Source organism: Alosa pseudoharengus, unplaced genomic scaffold (genome assembly GCF_046254945.1).
Source record: "Alosa pseudoharengus isolate Yale_2024_CS ecotype anadromous, Long Island Sound unplaced genomic scaffold, YU_APseudo_1.1 YU_APseudo_1.1_scf_1, whole genome shotgun sequence".
Lineage (NCBI taxonomy): Eukaryota > Metazoa > Chordata > Actinopteri > Clupeiformes > Clupeidae > Alosa > Alosa pseudoharengus.
The window spans coordinates 58,324,214-58,342,719 of record NW_027468564.1 but is presented as its reverse complement, the minus strand read 5'-3'; the positions used below and the strand labels follow the sequence as shown (position 1 = coordinate 58,342,719).

General features: G+C 45.6%; 1 protein-coding gene across 3 annotated transcripts in view; it reads left to right on the top strand.

The window, feature by feature from the left end:
* Nucleotides 1-18,301, top strand: part of tsc2 (TSC complex subunit 2) — a 43,670-nt gene extending 25,369 nt beyond the window's left edge. For 2 of the 3 annotated variants that reach the window (XM_076295432.1, XM_076295423.1), the window contains 11 exons: nt 1,865-2,074; nt 4,673-4,815; nt 5,389-5,993; nt 11,707-11,785; nt 12,074-12,160; nt 12,859-13,045; nt 13,449-13,588; nt 13,788-13,866; nt 14,153-14,244; nt 15,257-15,355; nt 17,298-18,301. In XM_076295432.1, the coding sequence (XP_076151547.1) occupies nt 1,865-2,074; nt 4,673-4,815; nt 5,389-5,993; nt 11,707-11,785; nt 12,074-12,160; nt 12,859-13,045; nt 13,449-13,588; nt 13,788-13,866; nt 14,153-14,244; nt 15,257-15,355; nt 17,298-17,468 (1,892 nt within the window). In that variant the 3' untranslated portion in view covers nt 17,469-18,301. Of the gene's footprint in view, nt 1-1,864; nt 2,075-3,179; nt 3,249-4,672; nt 4,816-5,388; nt 5,994-11,706; nt 11,786-12,073; nt 12,161-12,858; nt 13,046-13,448; nt 13,589-13,787; nt 13,867-14,152; nt 14,245-15,256; nt 15,356-17,297 lie in introns of all 3 variants that reach the window. The other variant, XM_076295442.1, reaches the window with a different exon arrangement.
* The last annotated feature ends 205 nt before the right edge of the window (nt 18,302-18,506 follow it).

The following is an 18,506-nucleotide window of genomic DNA, read 5'->3' as shown; positions in this document are numbered from 1 at the left end:
TGTCCAACTTCTATCTGTCGCTATGTTGCTATGACGTTTGTTTGGGTAAAACACTGTGTAATGCTTCATTAAAACTGGCTAGTGACAATTGCTAACAATAGCCAATTGCTAACAAACAGTAGCGCATCTTGTTGACTAATAAAACACAAATAGCTCGTATATTTTTAACACTGACATAATGTCACTGACAACCTCTGAGTTTGCCAAGAGACAAAACGAACGCAGCATTAGTTCTACCGCCTAAGTCCTACATCCTAAGTCCCAACTTGTAAGTCATAATTCCTAACTCATAAGTAAGTAACTCGTAAGTAAGTAACAGCTCGTAAGTAAGTAACTAGTAAGTTAGTCGTAAGTTAGTTGTAAGTTAGTCGTAAGTCAGTCGTAAGTCATAACGCGGAAGTTGTAACGTTTTAACGTAACGTAAAGTTGTAATTAATAACTCGTAAGTAACTAACTTGTAAGTAAGTAACTCGTAAGTTACTCGTAAGTAAGCCATATCGTAAGTCGTAACTCGGAAGTCTTAAGTAAGTAACTTGTAAGTAAGTTGGAAGTCATAAGGTGTAAGTAGTAAGTCGTAACTCAGAACTTGTAAGTAAGTAAATAACTTGTAAGTAATGGATCTAACCATTTGTCTCGTAAATCCCCCGCCGGAGTTGGAAAGTGTAAATCTCTCAGCTATCTTCGGACATTTCACCGAGACACACCCCCTTTAGGTCGTAATTTCAACTGTTCAACTGTGATAAAGATGAGCTGTATTTGTACTACGTTGGTAGATTTAATGTCGATTTTAAATGCTCTTACACACTTAATTACATTGCTGTTTTAATCCGGTCACCAATTTTTGCATTGCCCGGTCTTGCTGTGCGTGCAATATAATATAATATTATATTATATATATAATAATATATTATATATATATATTATATATATAATATAATAATAATATTATATTATATATATATATATATATAATATATAATATAAAATATAATATAAAGTTTTGTTTTCAAGCTGGTTTGCTAACTAGGCTAATGTAGCTAACAATAACAATAGCTACTGCCCCCCTCTGTAAGTGTAAATCATCCTGTAGCTTGGCTCGAGAAAAACGCACAGCACTTGTTGAAATTAAAATTGTAAGTGTGATAAAGCTGGAATATGAATGCAGGTGTAAATCATCCCGTAGGTTGTTTAGATGAGCCACAAGCTTGCGCTCGTGTTCTAGGCAAGCGCCCAGCACTACCGAGACATCTGCTGCCCTGGTGGCGTCCATGGCGTCCACAAAGACAAACTGGCATGCTAAAAGTGCTACAAGCCAGACAATTAAATCACGTTCGCGCATACAACTCGGGCGGTACGATACCGTACGATACAAATGATACTAGCAAGTTGTAATTCATAACTTGTAAGTAACTTGTAAGTAAATAACTCGAAAGTAAGTAACAAGTCTTAAGTCATAATTCCTAACTCGTAAGTTAGTAACTTGTAAGTAAGTAAGTAAGTCGTAACGCAGAAGTTGTAACACGGAAGTCGTAACATAGAAGTCGTAACTAAAAACTTGCAAGTTGTAATTCCTAACTCGTGAGTAAGTAACAACTCGGAAGTCGTAACTCTGAAGTCGTTATTCCTAGAGATTGTCCGTGCTGTGGCGAGTGAAAGTACTGATGTGTTCCGTGATATCTCGGCGCCCAAGTAGCAGTGCTTCGCCCCAATATAGTCCCAAGTCAATACCTGCCTAAGAAATCGCATCGTCTTAATCTACATTGCCATTTGTACTCGTTGTGAAGACAGAGTTTTGAGTTGAGTTTGCATGAGTTTTGTCTCACCGGTTCCTTGTGTGTGTGTGTGTGTGTGTGTGTGTGTGCAGGTAACACCAGCTGGTTGATGTGTCTGGAGAACCCTCCCAGCCCGTTCTCGTCGGAGCTGGGCAACATGCCGCTGCAGGAGCTCTCCAGCGTGCTCATGGCCATGGAGGGCATCAAGGAGCCGGCCGCTCCCACCAGCACCAGTGTGGACGCCGCCACAGACACGCCGCAAGCCCTCAGCAAGCCCTCGCTCATCCAGCGCTCCAACACAGGTGAGGAAACACACACACACACACACACACACACACACACACACACACACACACACACACTTGCGACCTGGATACACGCTCGTGGAGACATTCTGTGCAATCCCATGCATAGTGAGTGTGTGCTGTAGAGTTAGCTAGGTTTGTCCTCAACATGACGGATGCTTTGGAGAAGGTAGAGTGAACATGCTTGAGGGTCAGCTAAGGATGGGGCTCTTGTGGAAGAGGTGAGTGAAGTGGCGTGTTCTAATCATTAGCATATGCAGCACCTGTTGGATGTGCAAAAGATTTAGAAGTTTTAAAGATAAGAAAAGTTTGAAGACCATTCTTTTCTTCTTCATCGTTCTACTAGCGCTCAGGAGCTTGATGTTAAAATGCCTTTGGATTGTGCATCCTGATGACTCCAACAAGATCTGTTATTTCCTGTTCATGCTGCACAATTTATAAGCGCTGTATCTTGCTGACTCATTAACAAACTGCATTCAGGAAAACTTTGTTCTCTTTTTTTCTCCGTTGATCCTTTTATCTGTTTTTGTGCCTTTCGAAGCCTTTCCTCAAGCACGACCAGTGAAAGCACTTCTGATGGCTTGTTCTTTATCTTTGTTTTTGTTTCTTCCAAATCTTTTCCTTGAGATCCATACTAGACATGGGATCAAATAACAAAACAAAGGCTATTTTTGTTGTCTAAGAACAACCCAAGTACTGTTCAGAGTCACCCTTTCCATGTGCTTTGTGCATATGGTCCAGTGTCTGTCTGATGTGCATAACCAAAACCTCATGTGTAATTCATGTGTATTGGGCTCCAACTCTCAGAGTATGAATCTGATTAGTATGAGCCTATGTGCCACTCATAGGTTCCTACATCATCAGAGTGTTATCGCAGGCACATCCTATGGAAAGATCCAGTGTTGTCTTGCATTGCTGTCAGCACATCTGATGTCTTTGCCTTGTTTTATTCACATGTTGTACCTATATTCCATGTTAATTTGTTTGCCTTTTGAGTTTTGTATGGAGCTGTTTTTTGCTGTCGCTGTGTGTGTGTGTGTGTGTGTGTGTGTGTGTGTGTGTGTGTGTGTGTGTGATGCCGGCTGGCTTCTTCCCTCTGCAGTGGGCGCTCTGGCCTCTCTGTGGACGCCTGAGCTACAGGGCAGGTTGCACAGGAGCATATCCTGGGCAGGTACTCCACGTGTGGACCTCCACACCCCCCCCCCACACCCCACCGATGCCTCCTCTCCTCTGGCTGCCTGTCCGCTCCTCTCTCTCTCTCCATGTCTTAACTTTTCACTGAGTGATTCTTCTTGTTTTAACTGCTCTTTTCCCCGGCAAGGGAAAACCAATCAAACCACGATCCATCCGATCCCATCTCCAGCATCGCTCAGCTGCCTGCCAGCTCTCGAGGCGGAGTGGGAGGGGGATGGGTGGTGATTCCCAGCTGTGTTGATTAATCCAGCCTCTCTCCCCTCCATCTTGTTAGTCTGATTCCACTCCATCAGCCTTCCCCATCCGTGTGCTCTAACTCCGAGGAGTGTGACCTGCATGGCAACAGTGAGGGCCATTTGAGCTCTCCTCCATCTTGTCTGGGTAACATGCTCATCCAGACTTGTGAAAAGGAGCTGGCTTCACGTCCAGACCAGCACCCCCACTTTTTTTCTCTCTCCTGCTGTAATTTTGTGTTGATGTGCTCCTGGGTTATTGTTTTGCACCCCGGGGGATGAAGCTGTAGTGAGCTCCATCCTCGCTGGCTTAGTCCCGAAGTGCTCAAGAGGTCTGGACTGTGCCACTGTTGCTCAATTGTCTGTGTGTCGCTCAGAATCCAAATGCTGCTCTCCAGAAGACAACCAATCAATGAAGATGCCGCTTGCGTGACCACTCATCCATCTTCTGTATGTGTGTGAGAAAGAGAAAGAGAAAAAGAGGGAGAGAGAGAGAGAGTGTGTGTGTGTGTCTGTGTTTTTGTATTTTTTGCGTGTGTTTTTTCAACCCCCTTTCTCTATGATTTATGGCAGTAGATAGTAATATTATGCATGGGTAGTCGAGGTCATTTGAAAATCTAATCTATGGAAACAATAATAGATGATTATGTCTTAAATGTTCTGTAGAATGCTTGTGTCCATGCATGATGGTTCTTTAGTATGTGTTTAGTACTGGTGTGTTTCTGCATGTTCATAAGTGTGGGTCTATCACCATAGGGCATTCCAGAGTTCCTGCCACACTTGCTCTTCAATGACATCATATGCTCTCTCTCTCTCCCTCTCTCTCTCTCCCTCTCTCCTTCTCTCTCTCTCCCTTTCCCTCCCTCTCTCTCTCTCTCTCTCTCTCCCTCTCTCCTCTCTCTCTCCCTCTCCCTCACTCTCTCTCTCTCCCTCCCTCTCTCTCTCTCTCCCTCCCTCTCTCTCTCTCTCCCTCCCTCTCTCTCTCTCCCTGTCTCTCCTTCTCCCTGTCTCTCTCTCTGTACCTCTCTCTCTCCCTGTCTCTCTCTCTCTCTCCCTCTCTCTGTCTCTCTCTCTCTCCCTGTCTCTCTCCCCCCTCTCTCTCCCTCTCTCTCTCTCTCTCTCTCTCCCTGTCTCTCTCTCTCTCTCTCTCTCTCTCTCGGCCCTGTAGACTCAGTGGTGGTGTTGGAGGAGGGTGCGGGTGTGAGAGGTGGAGAGACTGCTGAGCTGGAGGAGTTTGAGGCCATGCCCTCAGAGCCCATCTTCATGAGTGCCGACAAGTTCAGCAAGAGCACCACTGTCCCGCTCAGCAGGGTAAGGGACCGAGCCAGAGCCAACCAATCAGAGGACACAGGACTCTTAAGGGCAAAGCTACACCAGGCGCGTAACTGAAGTGTTCCGGTTGCGCAGCGTCTGCTGCAACATTTAGCGGCCACTATAATCAATGGAAGTAGCTACACCAGACGTGATAGCGGCGCGTACGCTTGCAAAAAATAGACCATTTGTCTAAAATGGATTTTAAGCGTCGCGAACAGATCGCTTCAGTTACATGCCTGGTGTAGCTTCCCTGTAAGGGAGGGGTTCACACCTGCACAGGAGAAACCAGTTTGCATAGTGAAAATGTCAGGTTGAATTTTGTTCTATCCAACAAATCCAACAGGTAACCCCCTGACGCCTCTCTCACACGTAGGAAACCCAAATGCCACAAGCTCCATGTGGATAGCCATAGGGCTCCGTGGAATTAGTTAATAAATCACTTTCCCTGCACATTTGCTGCCGATTAGCATAAAGCAAAGATCACGGTTTTAAATGAATAATTGGAAAGCAACAGCAAGTGAGCTTATTTGTTTCTGTTTTTTTATTTTCATTTCTTCTTTTTGCCTCCAGTCATCGTCCAGCTCCAGTCAGGATGATGAGAAGTCCACCCTGGAGGAGGTGAGTGAGGGGGCCATTCCCATTGACCAGCCCCCCCTGGCGCTCTCCCCGACTGGGCCGCAGGACGCCGACCTGCCTTTCCCCCACTCCCAGACGCTCAACAAGTCCAGCTCCTCGCCGGAGCTCCAGACCTTACCAGAGGCCTTCGCCAAGGCCGCTGCCGAGTCTGGGACCGGGGTGGGCGACGCGCCTGGCGTGCGCCCCCCTGTGGAGGTCAAGGCCCCGGGGGAGCGGGAGGTCAGTGGCAGCGAGGTGCTGGGCCAGGGTGACTCGGCAACAACGGCAACAATGGCAACCACGGCAACAACGGCGTCAGCGGGAGGAGGGGTGAGTGGAGGCGCTAGCGTGTCCTCGTCCTCCTCGGCGCCTCGCATGCGTCTGGAGTGTCCTGCCCAGCCACAGCCGGGGCCCGTCTCTCCCAGTGGTCACCGGCCTCGCGGCCACACCATCTCGGTTTCAGCCCCCTCCTCCCGCCGAGAAAGGAAGATGGACAGAGACTCGTACCACAACAGGCCTGGACCCTCCAACTCTGAGAAGGCCAGTGGACTCAGCCCCAGGTGAGTCCCGCTGCAGCGCTGACCGATGCGATGTGACAGGACAGCTCAGTCTCTGTGTGCTGGGGTAGGGAGCGCTAGAATGCATAATCCAGTCACATTGTCAGATGTAGGAAGATGTCTGCTCTGAGAAAACAAGCAGTTTCCTTCACATTACTTTTGATTGCCTGTGTCTTTTTAACAGCTGTGCTAGATGCATCACCCTTGAAAAGCTCTAAATGGCCCACTAATTAGCCCTCATTGGTGTTAACGCTCTTAACACAATGAAAGCCATTCAGCATGTTGGGACAATGTTTTGTTCTTTTTTGCCACTGCAGAGAGCTGTTGTAGGTTTTTTGTTCTCAAATAATACCTTTCAGTTGATTTTCTAACTCCTTGATCACTCAGCGGAGTGACTGATCTGCTCCGTAAAGCAATAGCAGCGTGATTTGAGCTCATTCGTCTCCATAAACAGCCACTTATGGGCCCCTGTGGGCCACACTGCCTCCTGTCTGCATCCATCACCTCAGTCATTTGTATGGACGCGTCAAAATTTCTCTTTTTTTCCCCCCCGCCATCACAATGACTTGTTCTCCATGCTTTACTGCCAGAGGAATTGCATAGAAATTACACTCATCTATCTTGCTTTCTGCCTCAGCCTAACAGCACAATGCAAGATATTCCCTGGAGCTGGGATAAGGTACCCACCTGGTCTAAGCTGACTGGAACACTGATGTGGCCCAGATGTGGCCCTGATGTGCCTCACTCAGTGGCTCTCTTGTTGCACAGGTGCCTGGATTGTAGGCCGGCAGAATTAATCAATTTTTACATGAAATCGCAGTTTGAACAAATGCAATTAGCTAATCACAGAAGCTGCTGCTAATGGCGCAGGCCTCAGCTCTGTCCCCTGGGCTAATCTGGTCACATGTCACATGTCATTTCATCCTCCATGTGTGGCAGACGATGAAGCTCACCTCACAGGAGCTCTGTGCTTCTCATGCACTACAGTAGGTACCAATCAGCTGAAGTGGACTCAAAGCAAAATTTGGAATATTGAACTGAGGCTTGACTTCTATATCGCAAATCAGCTCACAATCGCAATATCTGTCAGAAAAATCACCATTTGATATGTAATGGACGGAGGGGAAGATAGGGACTGTGGAGCTGACACGGCTGACACGGCTTGGCATCCCACCAGGGCAGGGAGGCAGGAAACGGGCTGGGCTTAATGGCCAGAGCTGACAGCTGACACTGACCGAGAGTGCCGGCACACCGTGCACTAGCTGAACGTGGAGGTTGTTGGGAGAAGTTTAGGCTCTGACCCAAACTGAGATGCGGCGTCTTCTCGGTGGAGGTCATGTGGCAGCGCTTGCGTGGCTGCTGTTCTATTCTGAGCTGCTGCTGTCAGGGTGAGCCGAGGCCACCGCTGTGTGCGTCTGTGCCGCGCAGCCCAGTGCTTTTCCTTCCGATGATTATTGTATTGGCAGATGGGAGCCGTTAGTGGAGGTGTTAGTCTCTGGAGTGAGGGGCCGACGAGCCGATGGCAGTGCGCAGGAGGGTCAGGAGGCGCTCGGCCTGCTGGAGAGCTCCAGTGGAACAGCAGGCTGCATTAGATCACGTCCACTCTGTCAGCTCTGTGTGGAAGCCCTATAATGGGCCTCTTCTCTTGTCCAGGCCATTTCCCTTCCTCTCCTTTTTCTACTGTCAGCCACTTTGTTCATTCATTCTCTCAACTAAAGGGATTTGGCACGTTGTGTTTTTTTCCCCCTGATGAGTGTCAGTGAGCAAAGGCTTGTGTGTGAATAGTGCGGTGCCCATTTATTTCCCCTTTCCCACTTCTGGGTCTTTGAAGATTAGTCTGGAGACCCTTTTCCCAGTGCTTCGTTTGAGATGATTTCAGTCTAATCTGGCTAAAGGAAATTCATCTATTGATGGTAGGACTTTTATATTGCTGAAAGGTCTGATTTTGATGTGCTTTTAATTAATTAAAGATGAATTCAATGAATGGGCATACATTTTTTTGCCGTTTTTACAATTAATTGGGGGCGAAGCTATGAAGTGAAGTTTGTTATGACAGACAACTCCTTGACAGCAACAGGAAAATGATTAAATAAAACTTTTAATAAGTTTGGCTGGTGAAATGCACATTTGTCAGAAAAGCACATAATGAATAACCAGAGTTCAGTAGCATGACCAAACTCCCGAGCGTGTTCCCTCCACAAACAGCCGAACACATCCCTTGGTTATGTTGTGTGCACAAAACAGCCCATCACATCCCTTGGTTATGCTGTGTGCACAAAACAGCCCATCACATCCCTTGGTTATGATGTGTACACGAGGGTTGTGCACAATTCGAATTGCAATTCTGCTTCCTGTTTGCTACCTTAATTGAAATGCAAGTACAATTCAAGAATTGAATTGGAATTTAAGAGCCAGTTTCAATTCAATTCTGGAATTTTGCACAAGCCTGCTGTACACAAAACAGTCCATCACATCCCTTGATTATGCTGTGTACAACAAGTGACCCTCTCAGTCATTAATTTATCAGCTGAATGCTCAGTTTCCCCCTCCACATGTCACACAACAGCAGCAGCAGTGTGGAACACAAGTGGGTAGAGATCAGCTACTAAGGAAGCAAGGGGAATTGACATGAGATATCACAGGCCAGCGTGCCAGTGGCCTTTGGCAGTTTTTAAACGTTTGATGAGATCAGAGCACAGTTACGTGGAAATTGCGTAGGAGTGCAAAAGTTTCAACTAAGACCGGGGACACAACAAACTTGTTTTATCCAGAGCTGTAGGGTAGCATCACTCCAGTTGACAGTTTAGTTATCTATTTGTTTATTTATTTTTTTCAATATAGAAGAACATGAAGTGACTCAAATTTCAACCATTGGTGTTAATCAGCACAACCCTTCTAACCCAACTATAAGTGATTGTCATAATTGAATGTGAAATTTGTGGAGTGTATCATAATTATATTTAATTTGGCTTCATTTGTGGATTAATGCTGTTGAACTTATTAATTGCCACTCACAATTGGTGCCTGGAGTTGGGATCTCTTTTCAATGGTTGCAGTAAAACTTTCAATAGCCCAGGGGCCGTATTCACAAAGAATTTTAAGGCTAAAAGTAGCTCCTAAGTGGCGAATTTAGGTGCAACTAACTTTAGGACTCCTAATTTGTTTCACAAAAAGTAATTCACGAAGCATTTTAGACCTAAAAGTAGCACCTAAGTCTGGGACGGCCTAAAAGAAGTCGAGAGGACTCCTAACTCACTAAGACCTATTCACAAACAGCTTTTTGTGGCATTTCACGTTGCGATGTTTTGAAATGGGTATGCGCAACAGGAGCTTCCAATCGCGAGGGAACAATTTTGCATTGTAGGCATAAAAGGGATGCTATAACGCCACCAACAACAACCAAAAATACTCATTGTCAACATGTAAATTAAATGTAACGTTTCATTGTGAATCAAATTAAAATGTTCTCCTCTTTGCAAACGTAGGCATATGGTGACACATTAATTTAATAATGTTGCAAAGATAGCCTAGCGTACTGCATCAATCCGTAGGCCTATGTTTTATTAGGCTACTATGCTATTTGTTTTGTCTTACTCTTTATCCATTTAGGCTAGGTCTTTTTATTCAGTTATTCATCATCTTCCGTCCTTCGCACTACTTGTGTAGCGCACGCATTCTCAGACCTGTCACCTGTCACTCATCATCTTAAGGTGTTTGGAATCATTCCCGCGTTACAATCATCAGCCAATCAAGGTGGTCACTTCAGTCAAGCTCGTGCATGAGTAATGATGTCATCTATAGCAACGAAGACTCACTCTTAGTTTAGGAGTTGTAATTTTTCCTTACTAAGAGTAGATCTGAAAGGCTTTGTGAATAACTTTTAAGAGAAAACTCCTAGCTAAAATCTTTTAGTGCGATTTAGGAGTACTCCTAATGGTAAGATAAAAGGCTTTGTGAATACGGCCCCTGGTATTTAGTTTAATTCAATTAGAAATAGAATATGTTCAACAAATTTGTTCAACAAATTTCATGTCTGTTGAAGCAACTCTGCTTGGATCATTTCTGCTTCTTCCACCCATCGGAGCATGTAGCTTGTCATCAGTCAACAAAATCTGAAGAAGCACTCCACAGTCTACAGTGGAGAGATGCTTAGCTGCAGTACCATATTATTAAACATCTAAATGTATTTTATGTACAGTAAAGTGGTTAAATTATACCTATATACAGTGGCTTGCAGAATTACACTTGGAACACTTGAACTGTTGATATTCCTAAGGGCAAAATAAGTTATTTGTTTACCAAAAGTAAGAATTAATACATTGAATACATACACATAAATGATGTTATTCTGCTTGCATAAGTATTCAACTCCGATACATTAATAATTGGTATGTGGCTATGACTGCCTTCATTCATTTGAAGTGAGGCAGTGCCATCTCTACACAGTGTTCTGCACTGATTTCCTCATTCTTCTACAGTAGGTAGGATTTATAGAGCATCTAGGGATGGAGGGGGTCTCAGACTGGAGAGCCAATAGATTGTCTGTAGGATTTTGATCCACAGCTTTAACTAAGCCATTCTAGAATATTTCCCTTTCCTGTGTTTGAGCGGCTCCAGTGTTGCTTTAGCTCTGTGTCGTGGGCAGTCCTCTCCAAAGCCTTAGCTTTACAACAGACTGTAACAGGTGTTTGTGTGGTATGGTGTAGATTCCCATTATTTCCATTCTCTCTCTTAGATTATCAATGTTTCCCAGTTCCTGCAGACGAGACAAATCTGCCCAGCCTGGTGTTTTCTCTGCACTGGTCCATTTGCACTTTCAGGGTTAGCCCAAAAAAACCCCCACTATTTTGGTCTCATGTCACCTTAAACATGTTTCCTCTCATCTTAAAGAACAACTCCAGCGATTTTTTAACATAGATTTCTGTTTTCTCAAGGTCATCGAGTACTGTCGGTATGAAAGAAATCGGTGCTAGCTAGCTCGAGTTTCTGCAGCCAGGTAGCTAGATCGATAGACTGTGGACTCCTACACTTGCACCCCTGTTCCAGCCACTGTATTGTATGCATGTACTAATGTTATTCCCATTTTCCATTTATTCTTTTATTTACTCATTTTCCTGGAGGCACACACTACATACATCTTTTAGTTATTCTGTCTTGGTGTATTCTTTTTTGATGTGTTTTGAAATGATGAGGGAAGACTTACTGTATTGACATAAAGGTGGAAACTTCAGAATGGAAGGTGTCCTTCACCTGTCTTCTCTTGCATATCAAAGATGATTGATAAACTCCCCAGAACAGCTATTTTTCCACTTTGCAATTTACAGTCTTATTGTGTCATTTCAAATATCTGTCACATGTTTATGATTTATTTTGGAAACAAAAGTGTCAGTTAAGTTTGACTAACACTGCCAGTTTCAATCAGAATTGGATTGAATTGAAGTAACACACTCATTCACTTACAATAACATCTTCATTCTTCTGAAATAAGTGTGACAATGAATCAGAGAGTGCTTGATTAGATTGCAACCTTTGGAGCTCATATTCTAGCTACCGATGCAGGCTTAAACAAGAACTGATTATGATTTCTCCACGTCTAAGTAGGATTTCTGCCAGATAGGATATTCTAGCAGAATAACTTATTATTTACTAGATATCTCATGTTTGTGCTGCTTTGGGGATTTGCATTGACTTTGTCTCCTCTTCTTGCTGTCCACAGTTTTGTCTTCTTGCAGCTTTATCATTCCCCATTTTTTGGCAACGAGGCCAACAAGCCTCTCCTGTTACCTAAATCCCAGGTAAGCCCCTAGCCATATGCTGCTATATCAACATCCATCCATGTTTATGTGCTCCGATAACTAACTACACAGTGGGGAAATTAGCCTTGCTGCTAGTTTACAGCCTTTAATAAAACCAACAGTGATCTGCTAACAGCATCTCAGTCTACATGTTTTTACTAGACAACACTTTAAAGCTGAGCTGTTATGTTCAATACTATGGCTGTAAAGCCTCTTTGACAAACCCAGTTCTGTGAATACTGTGAGCTGTGAATACATGCTTACAACCTTGTTTGTCTTTAATCACAGTTGATTGACAGAGCCGTGAAGGTGCTGGACCAGATGCCCCCGTATGACACCCATAAGATTGGGGTGGTGTTTGTGGGAGTGGGACAGGTGAGATTGGGGTGGTGTTTGTGGGAGTGGGAGCGGGACAGGTGAGATTGGGGTGGTGTTTGTGGGAGCAGGATAGGTGAGATTGGGGTGGTGTTTGTGGGAGCAGGACAGGTGAGATTGGGGTGGTGTTTGTGGGAGCAGGACAGGTGAGATTGGGGTGGTGTTTGTGGGAGCAGGACAGGTGAGATTGGGGTGGTGTTTGTGTTTGTGGGAGCGGGACAGGTGAGATTGGGTGGTGTTTGTGTTTGTGGGAGTGGGACAGGTGAGATTGGGGTGGTGTTTGTGGGAGCGGGACAGGTAAAAATCATATATGTTATATAATTATACCTGGTCTGCCACATGTAGACATGGGGATCTTGGGGTTTCAGGTCAGTTTTGCAAAGATTTTAAGATGAAACTTAATATGCAAGAAGGTATTTATTATATATACGTATATACTGTACCTATTGCACTGTATGGATATACATTTGTCTGTGATGGCTCTCCTAACCTCTGTCTCAATGTGCTATATACATAGATAAAGCTTTGTTCAAGTCTAGGCCTGATCCTTCTCTAGGAAACAGGCCTAGAAAATAGCAACGGCCGCATGTCTTCTGTTAGACGTTTACACTAAAAAGCTCAGAGCTCAGGCGGCTCTCCCGTGATGACCAGTGCTCTTGACACGTGTCCTCCTCGGCCGGCCTCTGCTGCCGCTGCAGGTGAATAACGAGGTGGCCATCCTGTCCAATGAGTACGGCTCCAACCGCTACGCGCAGTTCCTGACAGGCCTGGGCAAACTCATCCATCTGAAGGACTGCGACCCTGACCAGATCTTCCTGGGCGGCCTGGACCAGTACGGGGACGACGGGGAGTTTACGTACTGTTGGCATGACGACATTATGCAGGGTGAGGGAGGGGCTTGCGCTCAGTGTGTGCTCGTGTCTGGTCAACCACCAGTACTCTTCTCTCACTCCTGCTGCTCTTTAGGAAATCTTTACTGCTCAATGTGTGTCCAGTTAGTGTCCAGTTATCCTCATGCTGCAGCTCTTCTGCTTCACTAGTGAGCTCTTCCATGGTATTGCTTGGTGTATGCATTATGTAGCAATTTATATTTTTAATGTGTTTTAATTGTGTCATGATGTTAGAGTTTAGCGCTTGTATTTCTACATTAAAGTTTAGTGCGTAATATGTTCACATGTTGACAGTTTTGTTGCTTTAAGAACACAAGGTGGCCCTGCTGCCCTGGATGGTGATCTGAAGAGATTTGTGCTTCTGACTAAGCCTGTCTTCTGGTTCACCTCCCCTGCAGCCATCTTCCACATCGCCACGCTCATGCCCAACAGGGAATCGGATAAAGGCTGCTGCAACAAGAAGAGACACATCGGGAATGATTTTGTGGTCGTGGTCTACAATGATTCCACTGAGGAGTACAAGCTAGGCACCATCAAGGTACGAGATGCAGTCACAGAAATGCCCCCAATCTCTCTCTCTCTCTCTCTCTCTCTATCTCTATCTCTATCTCTATCTCTATCTCTCTCTCTCTCTCTCTCTCTTTCTCTCTCTCTCTCTTTCTCACACATACACACACACACACATACACACACAAAATACCCAGACATTTTTTTTCCTCATTACCTTTGTTCCACAGGGTCAATTTAACTTTGTGGAGGTGGTCATCAAGCCCCTGGACTACGACAGTAACCTGGTCACACTGCAGTGTCGCAAAGGTGAGTCAGAACAATGATGAGTTTCTGAGGGCAGGAGAGACTAATGAGAAACAGCCTCATGTGATGGTGATGGTGAGAGGGGGAATGGACTGAATTGATATTGATTAATGATAGAAAAATGAAAGCATTAGAATGTTATTGTCATAAAGCCCAAGAGAGAGAGAGAGATGATTGTGCTGTCAGGAAGACATAGTAGAAGTAGTGCAGTAGGAATACATCCCATCATTAACAGAACGACACCCCAGATCAATCTCCTAATTTCTCACTTCTCATTTTGGTCAATCAGATCTGGAGGGGTTGGTGGACACCAGCGTGGCCAAAATTGTATCAGACCGGAATCTTCCGCTGCTGGTCCGGCAGATGGCCTTACATGCCAATGTGAGTGATTTCTGCTTTCTCGTGTAACACTAGCTTTGCATTTCTCCAATATTTTAGTTGACTGCTGCTTGGAAGGATGGATGGAATGGAATGTCTTGATTTTGTGACAATTTTGTGTGACAAACCCTTTGTCTCAAACTGAAGGTGACCTTCAGAGAACTCGTTTGCACACACACACACACACACACACACACACACACACACACACACACACACACACACACACACACACAGAGAGAGAGTAAACCAGAGTAATTAGAGACAGAGAGGTGACTGAAAGCCTGGTGTCTTCCCATCCATAGTGATAAATATGCAGCAGTGTGTCTGAGCTCATCTGCGGCCGCATGCTGACTCACCCCCACTGTGTCCTCGTAGAGAGAGCACACACTGCAGCTCACACACACACACACACACACACTGCAGCTCACACACACACACACACACACACACACACACACACACACACACACACACCACAGCTCACACACACACACACACACACACACACACACTGCAGCTCACACACACACACACACACACACACACACACACACACACACACACACACACTGCAGCTCACACACGTACACACACACACACACACACACACATACACACACACACAACCAGAGACAGAGCACATTCTCTGCAGCTCACACACAACCCAGCCGCTTTATGTCCACTTAATGACATGGGTCAGTGGAGGCCAGGAGAAGTTTTTTTTTTTCTTTCTTTTTTCCGAGTAACTGCAAGCTCCACGCTGCTGATTAGATTAGATCAAATGTTGAATATTAATATTGGACTGGCTGAGACGGCTCCAGACAACAAGCATAGCCCAACTGACAGGAACTTTTTTGAGTGGAGCTCATCTTCTGAAGAGTGTCTTTTGAGGAGCAGCAGAGTGCATTGGAGGGAAGGGAGGCTGAGTTGGGCGGGGCTTGTCATGGCCTGAGTGATGAGTGAACGAGTAACACTCCCTGTTTCTTCTCCCGCCCGTTTGGGCGCCTTTCAGATGGCGTCTTTAGTCCATCAGTACCGTGCCAACCCCTCCGACGCCTACGCCTCCAAATGGCTGGCCAGACTGCGACACATCAAACGGATCCGCACTCGGGTAGGCCGTCATTTGAGTCTGCAAACACTTCTATCCTCCTCCTCTATCCTCTCCTCACCTCCTCTCTTCCTCTCCTCACCTCCTCTCTGTCCTCTCTTCTCCTCACCTCCTCTCTTCCTCTCCTCTGTCCTCCTCACCTCCTCTGTCCTCTCCTCACCTCCTCTCTTCCTCTCCTCACCTCCTCTCTTCCTCTCCTCACCTCCTCTCTTCCTCTCCTCACCTCCTCTCTGTCCTCTCCTCTGTCCTCTCCTCTCCTCACCTCCTCTCTTCCTCTCCTCACCTCCTCTCTTCCTCTCCTCACCTCCTCTCTTCCTCTCCTCTGTCCTCTCCTCTCCTCACCTCCTCTCGTCCTCTCCTCACCTCCTCTCTTCCTCTCCTCACCTCCTCTCTGTCCTCTCCTTCTTATATAAACAAACAGACCTTTCTAGAAGCTACAGGGAGGCCAATGCTTTCATGTATTTGCCAGTATTTTCATGTATTTGGGGCAGCCGTGGCCCACTGGTTAGCACTTCGGACTTCGGACGGAGGGTTGCCGGTTCGAACCCGACCAGTAGGCGCGGCTGAAGTGCCCTTGAGCAAGGCACCTAACCCCTCACTGCTCCCCGAGCGCCGCTATTGATGCAGGCAGCTCACTGTGCCGGGATTAGTGTGTGCTTTACCTCACTGTGTGTACACTGTGTGCTGTGTCTGTTTCACTAATTCACGGATTGGGATAAATGCAGCAGAGTTTCCGCTAGAAAAAAATGGTGCCGGTCAAAGTGACCGGCAGAGGTTTCGACATTTTGATGATATGCCTTAATTAGTAAAATTGAGGAAAACTGGAAACAGGCTATGTAGCTTAAAGAATGACATAATCAGGCTATATAGAATGCAACATGTTCATTAGCCTAATTTAAACATGCCTAACAAGATCTAGCCAGTATCTTTTCATGGACAGCAAGAGTCCGCTTCGTTCGTTGTTTTAAAAAGGCTACGTTGTTTGTTGCTGCTACCCACGTTATTCCCAGTGGTGACTGTTTAACTTACACAGATGCGCACACACAAGAATGACCGCTCACACCACTACCCCCTAATGCTATGCCTCTTTATTTGATAACAATAAATTAAGAAATGTTTCCTATTCTGGGAAATGTTTAGTTTCTTTTTCTTTCGGCCGCGGTTCAATGATACCGTTTAATTGTGCCAGAAATTATCCGCGGACCAGTAATCGCCTCGTCGAGGAGGCCCTAACCCTGCAGATCATAGAGAGAACGCATAGGCCTACTGTATGCTTTGGGTAAAGAACACTTTGCATATCCAGTGTAGACAGAGAATGACAGTGTCTTGGAGCGGCCGCACCCCCTGCAACTCCACTTCCAATGTCACTGATTCCGACAGATACGCCCGACACTTCTGCTTTTTATCTGGTGGTGGTGGAGTTGACCGAACATCTGAGGCTTCAGACGTTACCAATTTATCATCATCCATCGCGTCTGGCCTCTGAAAAAACTTTTAAGGCTAGTCTGCCTGGGCCTGGCCATGTTTGAACCGCCTCACTCATTTGTTCGTTGTTTAACATGGATGTTTTAAGCGTGCGCTTTCTATTTGAAATGCAGCATAGGCTATGCGTGTTGTTTAATAGCTTACTTTTCAAACGGTAGAGCCTGTTCATTTAAAAACATAGCCAGAGGACGTATAATATAGGTTTACATATTAAGGCTTATTCTCAAATTCAGATTGCATTAGGGGACGGGATTATTAGCCAATTTCAATCGGACAATTTGACCGGAGAGATTTAATTTTGTCGTTTCATTTTTTTCCCGGCCAATGTCCGGTAATTACCGGACAACGGAAACCCTCACGGGATCAAAAGAGTATATATACTTATACTTATACTTGTCACTCAGACGCTGTGTTGTTGGTGTGTTGTTTGTGAGCGGTGTTCCCTCCCCTCTGGCTCCAGGCTCAGGAGGAGATCCAGTCCCGGGCCACTCCGGGGATCTCCCTCACCCAGAGCCACGGCTCCATGCAGAGCAAGGCTGCCCACCAGCAGAGCGGCTCAGGCTCCAACCCCGACTCAGGGCAGCGCAAGAGACTGGTGTCCACAGTGGACGACTTCACTGATTTCGTCTGAGCGTTAATCAGACCTCCCCTCGCCCCCCTCCCCCTTCCTAAAACATCTCAGTTTGAGAGAGAGAGAGAGAATAAAACTTTCTTCAAAATCAGACAGAAATTCAACCCTGGCTTTTTGCAGCATTATACAGTACATCATGCACACAGGCGCATATGCATGCACACATAACTGCCATGCCCACTTTATACTTTATACTGCCTCTGAGCTGCTGATCTCTCTAGCAGCTGAGTTGGTGATCTTTCTGCCTTCTTTCAGACATTAGAGTTGCTTTCACACAATCTCCATAGTAGTTCTCTTCCTCTCATGCACGCGCGCGCACAAACACACACACTCACACACAAACTCCTCTCAGCTATGCCGTGCAGCCTCTGCTGTAAATTAATTGGCTGCTGCAGTGCTAAGCTAATGACGGCCACTTTGCCGAGCCATGTGTGTGTGTTAAAGGGAGATGTTAGGAATTGTGGCTCATTTGCACAGAGAATTAGTCTGCAAGAAGACTACGTGCAAGAAGACCTCAGTGTCACTGAGACAGACAGATCTATTTGCCAATCCTACAACACCCCACCCACCCCCACCTGCCTTTTAAAGAAATCCTATAATCCCTGCCATGCAGTGTACAGAGGGACGGTGCACACACACGTGTGTGTGTGTGTGTGTGTGTGTGTGTTTTATGTGACGGTCTGTGTGCAAATGTTTGTTGTGTTCCTTTATTAACAAGTGAGAGAGAACCGAGATGGCCTTAGGAGAGCAATGAGTAGAACACTAACCTGTGAGTGTGAGCTGTGTGGCTGTGTTTGCATTTGGTCAAATAAAATATTCAATTATCAAACAAAGAGATGTCTGTCTACTTGTGTGAGTCTCAAACACATCGTCATACTTTTCACTCTCCATAAGGGGCTGATTTGGTTTGGAATGTCTCAAATGCACGCTAATTAAACCTTCTACACTTGGAGGCTTGGTCAGAGCTCACACAATGTGAATAGCACTACAAGATGCCTTTGCACTGAAATATCATTTTCATCTTTATTATTATCATAT